Source organism: Podarcis liolepis (genome assembly GCF_965112155.1).
Source record: "Podarcis liolepis genome assembly, chromosome: 2".
Lineage (NCBI taxonomy): Eukaryota > Metazoa > Chordata > Lepidosauria > Squamata > Lacertidae > Podarcis > Podarcis liolepis.
In genome coordinates, this window is record NC_139555.1 from 22,737,323 (window position 1) to 22,749,689 (window position 12,367).

General features: G+C 41.8%; 1 protein-coding gene across 5 annotated transcripts in view; it reads right to left on the minus strand.

Annotated features, from left to right (window-relative positions):
* Positions 1–12,367, minus strand: part of PECAM1 (platelet and endothelial cell adhesion molecule 1) — a 68,500-nt gene that overhangs the window by 44,512 nt on the left and 11,621 nt on the right. For 3 of the 5 annotated variants that reach the window (XM_083490015.1, XM_083490014.1, XM_083490012.1), the window contains exons 1-2: positions 5,435–5,782; positions 5,301–5,327 (exon numbers count right to left, since the gene is read on the minus strand). In XM_083490015.1, the coding sequence (XP_083346141.1) occupies positions 5,301–5,327; positions 5,435–5,468 (61 nt within the window). In that variant the 5' untranslated portion in view covers positions 5,469–5,782. Of the gene's footprint in view, positions 1–5,300; positions 5,328–5,434; positions 5,787–12,367 lie in introns of those variants that run through there. The other 2 variants (XM_083490013.1, XM_083490016.1) reach the window with 2 other exon arrangements.

The window sequence follows — 12,367 nt, forward strand, 5'->3', positions numbered from 1 at the left end:
GGCAAGTTTGCCTATGCCTGGTATAAAGTATAAAGTACAAAGTATAAAGGAACACATCCAAACAGAAAACATGATTCAAAATCCAAAACTGGGCTGCCTTCAGATGTCTGCGAAAAGTTATAAGATTGTTAGTGTTTTTGACAATAATAAATATCACTGACTTATAGAGTAGCCTTGATGATGAAGAAGATGATGGTGAAAGTTTAGGAGAAGCACTGCAGGGTTTCCTTCCCTTTCAGTGAGAGCACATTTTGCAGTACTTATTAAAAACACAAGAAGAAACCCCATCAGTGTTGGCAGTCTGCCGGCTCCTGAAAATACCCTTGTTCAAGCCTTCCCGTAACTGAATTTTTGATGTTATTGTTTTAACTGTTGTTGTTTTTTTTTAAAAAAAACTGTTTTGTTTTAATTGTCATGCTTTTAAAATTTTTGCTTTATTTTATATTTTAGTTAACGGCGTTTTAGCACCCAATGGAACTGTTATTGTGTATTTCCTTTTTTAATTTTAATATTAAAAATATTGATTTATTGCATTTTCATTATGTTTCATTGAGTTTGCAGTTGGAAGCCATTTTGGCATATCAGTGATAATTTAACAAATAAAGCACAAATCTACACCCGTGCACAATGGAAACAAATGGACTCCTGATCCTGAACACTGCTGATCCTGCATCTGATTTTCGCAATGGTCATGTGGATTCCTGTATCCCAGTGCTTCCTGACACTATTTTGCTTTCTCTCCCAATACCTGAAAGGCCTCACCTTCCAAAGATGGGTAGCAGGTTTTTTGGCGAGAGTTTATGCCAGCTTCAGTGCTGCTCAGGTACGCTACCTTTTCGCAATTTATTGATCAAAGAAATTTATTTATTCCAGATTCACCATTTCTCCAAAGCCTTTTTAGTTATCAGATTTTCCATGGAAATTGTAAATAATATGAGAAAGCATTTTGATGAGAATGATGTTTTGTGGATGTTGCACAAAGTGTGAAAGCACGAGCAGCACCGAGTTCACAATAAACTGCCATGCAGGAGTGAGGGACCCCTAAGTCTCACTATGTTCAGTGGGACTTATTACATAGTAAGGGTATTTAGGATTGCAGCCTAAAACTGGTATAAAATTTCATTCTTAATCAACAGATTATCTAGTGGCTGCACCAGGTCCACAAAATGATACATTTCCTCTCTGGGGTTGTGATCAGCCTGATAATAGCATGCTTCCCTTATCTGCAAAATTAAGGCTCTGCCTCAGAGTCTTTTGTCTCAGAGCCTTCACACTAATGCACATAGCAAACTCCTTGAAACTCACAGCACTGTATAATGTAAAGTGCTACTGACTTTTGTGATGAAACCTCTGGCAGCAATTCGCTGAGCTAATATTCGCTGAGATAATGTCATCTATTCTAGGAACTAAGTTGTATAATGTTTGGTTTTGACTTCTTTAAGGGAAAGTTGTTAGTTTGCACTAACACCGGTTTGCACTAACTCCCAGTACGTTTCTGAGCACCATTGAAAGTGTTCGTGCTGACCTTTAAAGCCCTTTAAAGCCCTAAACGGCCTTAGCACAGTATACCTGAAGGAGCAGTGTCATTCTGCCCGGACACTGAGGTCCAGCTCCGAGGGCCTTCTGGCGGTTCCCTCACTGTGAGAAGTGAGGTTATAGGGAACCAGGCAGAGGGCCTTCTCGGTAGTGGCGCCCGCCCTGTGGAACGCCCTCCCACCAGATGTCAAGGAAATAAACAACTACCTGACATTTAAAAGACATCTGAAGGCAGGCCTGTTCAGGGAAGTTTTTAATGTGTGACATTTTAATGTATTTTTAATATTTGTTGGAAGCTGCCCAGATTGTCTGGGGAAACCCAGCCAGATGGGCAGGGTACAAATTATTATTATTATTATTATTGTTGTTGTTGTTGTTGTTGTTGAACTAAAAATTCATATTTATTTTTTAATTAAATTTATATGCCACCCTTCCTCCCAAAGGAGCCCAGTCAGCCATCAAACAAGAAGGGATAAAACAATTAAAAAAGCTATTTAAAACACATATAGGGCCTATGAAAGGTGAGGAAATATGGATAGGCTGAGGGCTTGGAAGCTAAGGAGGAAGTACTCCAGGAATGTAAGGAAGATTAGAAGTGGAGACAGAATGGATAAAGGAAGGCAGTGCTGGAGTAGGCAGTGCTGTAAACTGAAGCCACCTTAGGGAAGGCTAATTGCAAGGCAAAAGTCTGAGTAAAACAAGAGCAGAGAAGATAAGTAGTTGAGGCAGTGCTGTAGTTATTGGGGAGGGGGTAGCTGGGATTTTTGCCCCAGATGAAGCCTCCAGAAGGGTGCCATTGAGGCTCCCAGCCCCCCCTTTGTGTACGCAAATGGGTGTGGGGGTGCCAAACTGGGTCTTTGACCCGGGTAAAATAAAGCATAGTTTTGCCCATAGTTGAGGAAAGGAAGACGTAGTGAAGAGGGTGGTTGAGAATTTTGCTACTACTTGGCAGAGATTGTGGGTGATCATAGAATTGTAGAGTTGGAAGGGACCACAAGGATCACCTTGTCCAACCCCCTGCAATGCAGGGATCTTTTTTGCCCAACACGGGACTCAAAACCACAACCCTGAGATTAAGAGTCTCATGGTCTGCTGACTGAGCAATGCACAACTTTTGTAACAGTATAAATCGGGTGTGGGGGAACTTACATTTTAGAGCAAAAAGGGTAGGTTGGTGGGATGTGTGATAAAACTCTGGTTTACTTCCCCAAAGCATTTCCCAATTGTCACATTTCCAACTAGGCTCTCATCCAGGCAGTGAACCCAGCTGAGACAAAAAGTGCTTTGGTATGTGTGCGTAGAGGGAGGGGGTTGTAGTTCCATTAAAATCAGTAGTAGGCACAACAATGATTTAGCTCTTCCCTAAAAACCCAAATCATCCTCCTTTCTATGTCATTGAGCCTGGCCAAATTTAAATGAACAGGTTGGCTGCTGTTACATGTCATTTCAGACTTCATTTCAGAGGGCAAAAGTTATCAATGACTGCTGTCATTTATTTTGAATAGTGTATCTAAATTGAAAAAATTAGTAGAATTTGCCAAGTAGAAGCAAAATTCAAGGGGTTCCAGGAGCTCACCCACGGTTGTGTTTGCATTGGGAAAATTGAGGCACAGCAGAGGTTAGCGTCTTTAAGAACTATGGTTTATTTTACACATATTTACACCTAAAGTCCTCATAGGAGGGAGTGCAGAACATTATACCCCAAGGATGTCTCTCATTGCCCATTTCATAAATTGAAAATTGTCTAAACTGCACCTTTTGTACACCAACTGCAAGCTGGTTAAAAAAAACAAACCTAATATCAATACAACATTTAAAAAAATCAAAACACCACAATAAAACCATAGAAACAACAACAACTGATCTAGCCAACTAAGGCTATATGTTACATTTTTTAAGTCTGGGCAAATAAAAGCATCTTAATCTGGTGCCAAAATAATGCAGTGTCCGTGTCCGTCTTACTCCCTTTGAAATATATTTATTGTCATTGTTAGCAGCCCAAACACTTACAAGGTTTCACTTCAATGTACTGTGATAAAACTGAAAGGGGACCCACTGAATTGATGGTAAACTGAATAGGCTGCTGTTTTATTGTGTATGCTTGTATTTTAATGACTAGCATGGTTCTCTGTTATTTTGCGTGTCGTTGTGATAACCTTTGGAACAAGACATAATGTTGATGGTGCCATTGTAGGCAATGCCTTAAATCAGGCCCACATCCCATAGGCCCATCCTTCCTGACTTCCAGCGGCCTGCTGGTGGAATTCTAAATGACTTGTGATTCTTTTCACTTCCTTGCAGGTGACCATGCGTTTTAGCACCTGAACAGCAAAATGAGTAGGCACAAAGCTCACCTGGTCACAGTCTTCCCAACTATGGTGAGAAGGGCTGAAATCCTATTTAAATGTCTAAATCTATTGCATTTATACAAATGATTCTATGCATATTTTATGTAAATCTGCATCCTCCTTTTGCCTCTTCTTTGGGTGACCTGTTTCCTCTTTTTATTGTGATGAGGTGAAAATGGCTACCCTATACGGCTCTCCATGGCCAACCAAACATGGAGGAGGAAGGAAAGAATTGCTGCGTTACATCATCTGCATTGCTCCCCTTCTCTTTAGATTTACAGTGGTACCTCAGGTTAAGTACTTAATTCGTTCCGGAGGTCCGTACTTAATCTGAAACTGTTCTTAACCTGAAGCACCACTTTAGCTAATGGGGCCTCCTGCTGCCACCGCACTACCGGAGCACAATTTCTGTTCTCATCCTGAAGCAAAGTTCTTAACCTGAAGCACTATTTCTGGGTTAGCAGAGTCTGTAACCTGAAGCGTATGTAACCCGAGGTACCACTGTACGGTGATGTTGGCCACTGGTGGCATCATTTGCAACCTGCTGCAAACAGCCAACTGGCACCAGTATTTAAACTGTTGGAAGTATTCATGTTTTGGAGTTACTCCTTCTGAACTCATCAAGGAGAATTGGTGGGGTGGGGAGAGAGGACAAAAAAAGTAAAGGGGAACTGGCACATGGCTCGGAAAGTCCTTCAGGTGGTGAAAAAGAGAAAAGGGGAGTAGCTGAAAGATGGGGTGCGGACCTGTGGTGATGTGCACTGGATAATGAAAGTTTGAATGTGTACTGGGGAGAGAAGGATGGGGAGAGTTCAAAGAGAGGAGGTAAAAGATAAGAGTATGATACAGCAGAGAGAGAGATGATTTATGGGGAACAGGTTAAGGAGAGAACACAGCAGGGAGTTTTTTAAACTATAAAAAAATGGTACCCCTTATTTAGTTTGTGGTTGCAGGTTTGGAGAATGCTGTCGCAGCACCGACATTGAGGTAAGATTCAGCTTCTGCTACTAACAAGTTCTGTATGTGGGGTGGGGTGGAGGGGCACAGCATTTTGTCCTTAGGCTGAAGTAGGAACCTATCTTTGGCCAGCCTTGGGTATACAGCTAAAGTTCCCCTTCAATGAAGTATTACGATTCAGGCTGATAATTACACCAACCATTTTGGATTATCACATGTGACCTCAGTCAGCAGATATCACATACCCATAAACTAGATAGGTAGAAAAAGGCATATATACCGTAATTCTATGCATCCTGTCGAAAAATTCATAGAACTCATTTGAACTTCTACCGGAACAAAGTTCTTCTGTTACATACATACAAATCTAGAGCTACCAATGTTTATCTACTTAACCCCAATAACCCCATAAGTCTTTAGACTGCAAAAAACATACAATTTAAAAAGTTGGAGACTTACCATTACTTTGAGCTTTCAGCGTGCAGCCTGGAAAAGCAAAAGGAACATTGTAAAAAAAAAAGTATAAAAGTAAGGGTTTTGTTTTGCTTTTTTGCTTTCTTACAAAAAATTGAGATGCCCAGCCCTTAACTTACAGTGCAAGAAGATTAGCAGCAAAACACAATACATCTCGTCATCAGAAAGCAGACATGAGACTCCAAAATGAAGAAATTGTCATTAGTTCTGGTAGCTCCCTCCTTCAAGGCCTTCAGTTATGAAGAACTTTCAGTTTATTTTCTGAAAGTAAAAGGTCTGGCAGTGCAGTTTCACTGCAGAAGTGAGCAGCTATGTTTTCCAGGACCCTAACACCAACTGGCTAGATATTGGTCAAGTAATCATTCTCATTACTGGAAACTGGAAGTGGCAAACAATGAGGATCTCTCTGCTGCAAACAGGCAGATTACTGCTCAGGAAATGACAGGCCTTTTCCTGAGGGAGTCAGTGAACGCATTTGCTTTGTTCAGTTTCTTAAGGTATATGGAAAACAAGAAGTACCAGTGACATTTTTCCGGTGACTCTGTTCATTAGTTTACAATCACTCTTCAACTGTTTAAAGTTAGCAATGTTCTTTTTATTTCATTTCATTTCCCAAGGAATAATACACTGGATACGTTTAAACTCATGTTATATATACAGTACTGTATAAAGTTTCCTTAGAAGTTACATATAGCTCAGCCATATATGCTGTTTTTGAAGCCAGTTGTTACATGAAACGGGGTGGAACTTTATAGGGAGCAATAACCAATAATGCTTTCAGCAGTGATGCTAAGGACAGTCTTTGCTCTAACTTTTTGAAATTAAATCATGAACATGTGCAATGTGTTGTTGTTTTTTTAGTGTGAATGCGTACAAATTGAAAGGAACACCAGCAATTTGCTATGTCCTAGACTAAAAGAAGAGTGCATAGGGTTTCAAAAATGTTAAGCTTAGCAAGTGGAAACCCCAGTATCTTTTGTTTCCCGCCACACACTCTCCCACACCCAGCATATGGCCTGGATCAAGACATGTTTGTTTTAGCTGAAGTCAATTTTTCCACAGGCTCTGCTAATCGGAGTTTGTGTACTATCACTCCCCGGTTACTTCACAACCATTTGCAACGTCTGCGTGCAAAGTTTATACACAGCCTCTTCAAATTCATCACATGTCTCCAAAATCTACTCTATTTGAATGAAACTAAGACACAAAAAAAGACAGAAGGCGAAGAGGAGATAAAAATAAGAGGTCACACATAAGAGATATGTGTTCTATTTTATGGGTCAGTGGGATAAAACCTTAAAACTACAGAACGGGTGGGATGGGAAAGAAATCAATATTTTTAAAAGCAACATTGGTCTCCTGTGCTCTCAAAAGCAAAGCAAACCGAAAAAGTGCTACTGTGATAGGAATTTTGAGGTCTTAGATATATGGTAATGTTCATAAGCATACTAAACCAAGCATGTACATAGATCAGCACAGCAAGACTGACCTGGAACCATTTTGATTCCTAAACTGAGCAAGTGTTTTCTCTGCAAGGTCAAAGTGGGAAACCTCCCATTGTCTCTTTTCTCACAAATCCTGTTTTAAGGGCACATTTAAAATATGAATAGGGTGTCAGCCTGTGACATGGCCCAGGAACTAAGTATTTATCATTACAAAAGACTGGCCAGGCTCCCCAGGCAATCCAATCAAGTAACCTGCCAGACAGGAGATAAACGACAGGAGAAAAACAACATTCAAATTTCTGTTTTAAGACCGCCTTTTCTGTGATGTAGGTATGATGTATCTGAGGGGTGGTCTTAGGTTACACCCCTTCTGTGATGTATGTGTGATGTTTCTGGGGGTGGTCTTGATCTACAGGGTGGCAATTTCGAAAGTCTTTATAAGCCCTTGCACAGCATTTTTGTGGGTCCTCTTCCTCTCCTGCGGGTGAGGGGAGCACCCTGTTGCAACAGATCAATAAAGATCAAGCTTACTAGCTGCTTTGCTTCTCAATATTCTCTGGTTGGCCTCTGTTATTCTCTCCTACCAATAGGGAACCTATGTAAGGACTCTATATGGGCATCTTACCACTTGGGGAAGTGCAAAACAGTATTTGAGCCTAGTTTGCACCCAGCTTTAAACATATGTAAGAGTTTGGATCCTCTCTCCTCCTGATTGTGCTGGGTCAGGGAAAAAACAAGCCTGACTCTAACTTATTTTCTGATAAGTGAACTCAGGCTCATACTTCATTTCTCTCCCAACAAACCACAAGTAGAAGCCTAGCTACATTCTTGACTTACCGCTCATGGTTCACTTGGAGGAAACTAACCAAGAATTCGGGCTCCCATGTCACAGCAAGCCAGAATTATAGACATAGAATTGCTTTTGCAGAAGAACCTGGTGGTGGCATGTGTGTTTCAATTTTATATATATATATATATTCACAGTGGTTAGGTTAGGATAAAAATACAAATGCCTAAATGCATACAATTCACAAAATCCAGAAGGCCTCAAGATACCTGTTCGACCCACCCTACAAAAATACTCCTGCCTCTTGGTTCAAGAGAAGTAAACTTTGGAGAAAGAGAAAGAATGGGCTACAAACTCAAAAGGCACCCCATTAAGAGTTGAAAAATCAATATAGTTTTAAGCTGTAATGTACATTAGCCCTTGGCAGTATAAATCAAGGAAGTCTCACAAAGCATGGCCTTTGTTCTCATAGCCTTCCGTGTTTACATAAAGCGTCCTTTGTTTCTCTTGTGCTGAGTGGGAAGTGTTCTTCCCAAATCCATAAGTTCAGGTGTAATCTGTGCTAGAGCCTTTCTGTTACACACATTTCTGTGGCATTTTGCAACAGGAAGCAGGAAGGAAATATTATGGGTAACATGGTCTAGCAAAGTACCCTAGTCACAATTTTACAATAAAAAAATAACACAGTAGCCATAGCAATAAACGACCAGGAAGCAACTTTTGGAGGCTTGTTAGCATGATGTTTGTTCCTTATCCTGATTTTCTTTAAATATAGTTATCACACAGCTCTGAAACACTGGCCACATGCCATTCTACCTCTACACAGTGAGGCAGAAGTAAAGGAGCAGACACAGACCACCCCCACTCAGGGACAGAGGGAGAGAGCACCATACAGTGGTTAGAGCAGGGGTAGCCAACATGGTGCTTTCCAGAGGCTGCTGGACTCCAAATCCCATTATCCACAACTGGCATAGGGCTTATGCACACTTACCTTTCCCTCCACGCTTTCCAAGCGCGGTTCACGCTTTAGAGCTCTGTGACTGAACACCCACCCACCCCTGGAACTTTCCCTATGAAAATCTGCTCTTTAAAGCTCATTCAGAGCAAATGGCAATCCACTCAAGAGCAAAACAAAGGGCCACTCAGACACACAAGTGTGGACCTGTGCCTGGAAAAGCAGAGCAACAGGTAAGTGTGGATAAGCCCATAGCTAAAATAGTTCAACAACATATAGAGGGCACTAGATTGGCTTCCCCTGGCTTAGGAGTGTTTAACTAGTGTCCATCCAAATTTCCACTTAGCTATATATCTAACTGAGTGATCTGGGGCCAGTCACTATCTCTCAGCTTAGTCTACTTCACAGGGTTGTTGTGACAATAAAATGGGGAAATAGTATGTTATTGTTGTTATTATGATTATATTTATTGAATTTATATATAATTTACTATATTAATTACTGTATTATATACAGTAGTACCTCGGGTTACAGACTCTTCAGGTTACAGACTCCGCTAACCCAGAAATAGTACCTCGGGTTAACTTTGCTTCAGGATGAGAACAGAAATCGTGCTCCAGCAGCGTGGCAGCAGCAGGAGGCCCCATTAGCTAAAGTGGTGCTTCAGGTTAAGAACAGTTTCAGGTTAAGAACAGACCTCCGGAACGAATTAAGTTCTTAAGCACAAGAATGAAAAGTATTTAAAAACAATACAGATTGAGGAATGCCAGTTTCCCCAAAGCCGCTAACCTGCTGGGTGAAAACAATTGAGTACGAATCATCAGCTGGAAGCCTGAATGAGATCCGGCAGGGAGAGTTGTGCTGTTAACAAGGATTCCTGATCTGTCACCTTTAACATGTCTGCTCCAGACCATGGCTGGAGATCATGGTCACTTCCACCTGACATTGTCCTCACAACACTGAAATGGTAAATATTGGATCAAAAGGGTGGGAGGGAGATCGGATGGTGTTTTCGATAAGGATGACATTTTGTAGATCCTGTACAACTTCCACAAATGGAAATTCACAATAAGCTGCCTTTAGAGGCACCCCATGGAGAGTTGAGGCCCAGAGTTCCAGCCAGGGAGGGAGGGAGAACGATGATGTTGTGGAACCAGCTGGAAGGATGTTGGCAAAGCTTGCTTCCTTTGACTTTGCCCTGCTCAGCAACCCCACTGCAATGCAAACCAGTTTCTGAGCCTCCTGTACAGGATCACTTGTCTCCAGAACCTGTTTCTAGGGGCCAGAGCTGTAAGAGACTAAAGGTGAAGAAGAGGAACAAAACTTCAGCATCCTTGCTTTTTACCTTTGTTATCCCTGGGCTAGGAAAGTAACTGAGCTCAAGGCCTTTCTCTTTTGTACTTATAACGGAGGACTCACTTTGCCTAGTAACTACAGGTGGTTCATCACTAGGGATGTTAGAAAATGATTTCCATTCCTGCCTCTATCCACCTGTTCTTCTGCAGCTCAGTTTCTGCCAAATACATTTGTCTCACTGTCCAATATTTTACTTAACTTACATGGATTAGCCTAACTATTCCCTGTTCACTAATTGCCATTTTACTCATGAGGAAGGCTCATGGCGCATGCAATATCATAGCTAATGGAACATGCAATATCATAGCTAGAATGGTCCCATGCGTGAGGTGGACTAATGGGGCATGCATTCAGTGCCGGATTTATGTATAAGCTAAACAAGCTATAGCTTAGGTCCCCATTCTCTTGGGGGCACCCAAAAAATGTAAAGGAAAAAAACTTCTACATTTCCAAAATATAAGATAAAAAACAAATCAAATAAAGCCTACATATAGCAACAGTATTTTGTGTTGTGTAGGCTCCTATGATATAGGTAATGGGACCTGCCTGCTAGCCTGCTCCCTAAAACATCACTGGTTTGCTCATTTCTATATATAGGGTGCCTACATTCTGCAGGTGCAACTGGCTTTAGATACCTATTAGTTCCATAAATTACCATATAGCATATATTCAATACAAAAAACAGTGACAGTTTGTTGTTGACAAAGGACAGCTGGACATATGAAGGGCCCCATTACCTTCAGTAGCTTAGGGCCTCATCAAACCTAAATCCGGCCCTGCATGTATTACCCACATCCCTTGAAATAACAAAGGTCTCCCTTCTCTCTGATCCTCTGACTGTGGTTGAAGTTCCATTCTGTAAAGTAAGAGTCTTGAGTTTTACTCCTCTTGTGTCTACTTTTCCCATCTAAAATCATTCTAAGGACCACAATAAGAGGAGGCTCATCTAGTCCAGCATCTTGTTCTCCCTGTAGCCAACCAGATATCTTTGGGAAGTCTGAAAGCAGAACGTAAGCGCAACAGGACTCTCTGCACTCCTGATCTTGTATAGCAACTAGTATCCAGAGGCACACTGCCTCTGACACTGGAGATAAAATATTGCCATTGTGGCTAGCAGATAATGACAGCCTTCTTCTTCATTATCAGCGACATACATTCAGTCTTGCAGAGGCCACACTTGGATCTTCCAAAGTATGAGAGTGAAGTCAATAGCTCCTGTTTCCCACTGGGCCAGGTCACAGTGCTTATCTCCTGTGAACTTGCTGTAGCAGTGTCCGTTCTTCCTTATCTACATGGCTGCCTTCCAGCATGCTTATTCCTCTCTCTAACTCCCGACCTGGTACAAATATGCTGCATACAAACTGCCCAGTGTTCTTTGGGTGTGGAAAACCTGGTGCCACAGCAGGAGTTTAATCTTTCTCTTTGGAAGCCTGCGTCATACGGGTTCTGTATGCAGCCCTTCTACCAACCACGGGGCCATTGTTAGTTGGATGTTGTGACTGGAACAGCAGTAGGGACTTCATCGGTCAGCAACGTTGTTGTTTAGATCAGTCTGTGTGACTGTGATGAAGCCAAAGGATGTGATGCAACACTTTTAAGTCCAGTTTTACCTAGAATGTTTCAAGCATGTCTCTATCACCATGTTTTAAATCATTGGTCTTTTTTTTATTATTACAGTGGTACCTCGGGTTAAGTACTTAATTCGTTCTGGAGGTCCATTCTTAACCTGAAACTGTTCTTAACCTGAAGCACCACTTTAGCCAATGGGGCCTCCCGCTGCTGCCGCGCCACCGGGGTACAATTTCTGTTCTCATCCTGAAGCAAAGTTCTTAACCCGAGGTACTATTTCTGGGTTAGCGGAGTCTGTAACCTGAAGCGTATGTAACCCGAGGTACCACTGTACAAAAAAACCCCACAATAACAATAATAGCACAAACTGACAACACAAACTTAGATACAGTACTATCCCTAAATCATTGGTCTTTGAAAATGCTTTGAAAACGCTTGGTTTTGGCTGGATCATGCTTGAGGGTTCTCTACTGATACTGAAGGCACAGTGGTCACAGAGGCACTCAAGTGCCTTCTACCAGCTGAGGCTGGTAGCCCAGCTATGCTCTTATCTAGATAGGAATGACCTGGCTCCAGTAATCTATGCTCTAGTAACCTCTGGACTGGATTACTGCAATGTGCAATGTGTGGGGCTGCCTCTGAAGATGACTCAGAAACTGCAGCTCATACAGAATGTGGAAGCCAGACTGCTAAGCAAAGTGGTTTGACACAGTTGTACTAGCTGCCTATGCATTTCTGCATTCAACTGAAAGCACTGGTTTTAACCTACAAAATATTACCTGGCTCAGGACTCCACAATCTAATGGAATGCCTCACCCAATAAGCCTCTTCCATACCTTGATCTTGCATTCATTATCCCTCTGAATCAGACCAAAGCAGCTGGAGGAGGAGGAGAAGACAGAGGGTGAAGAAAGAGCTGAGAGTGGAGGGAGGGGGAAGG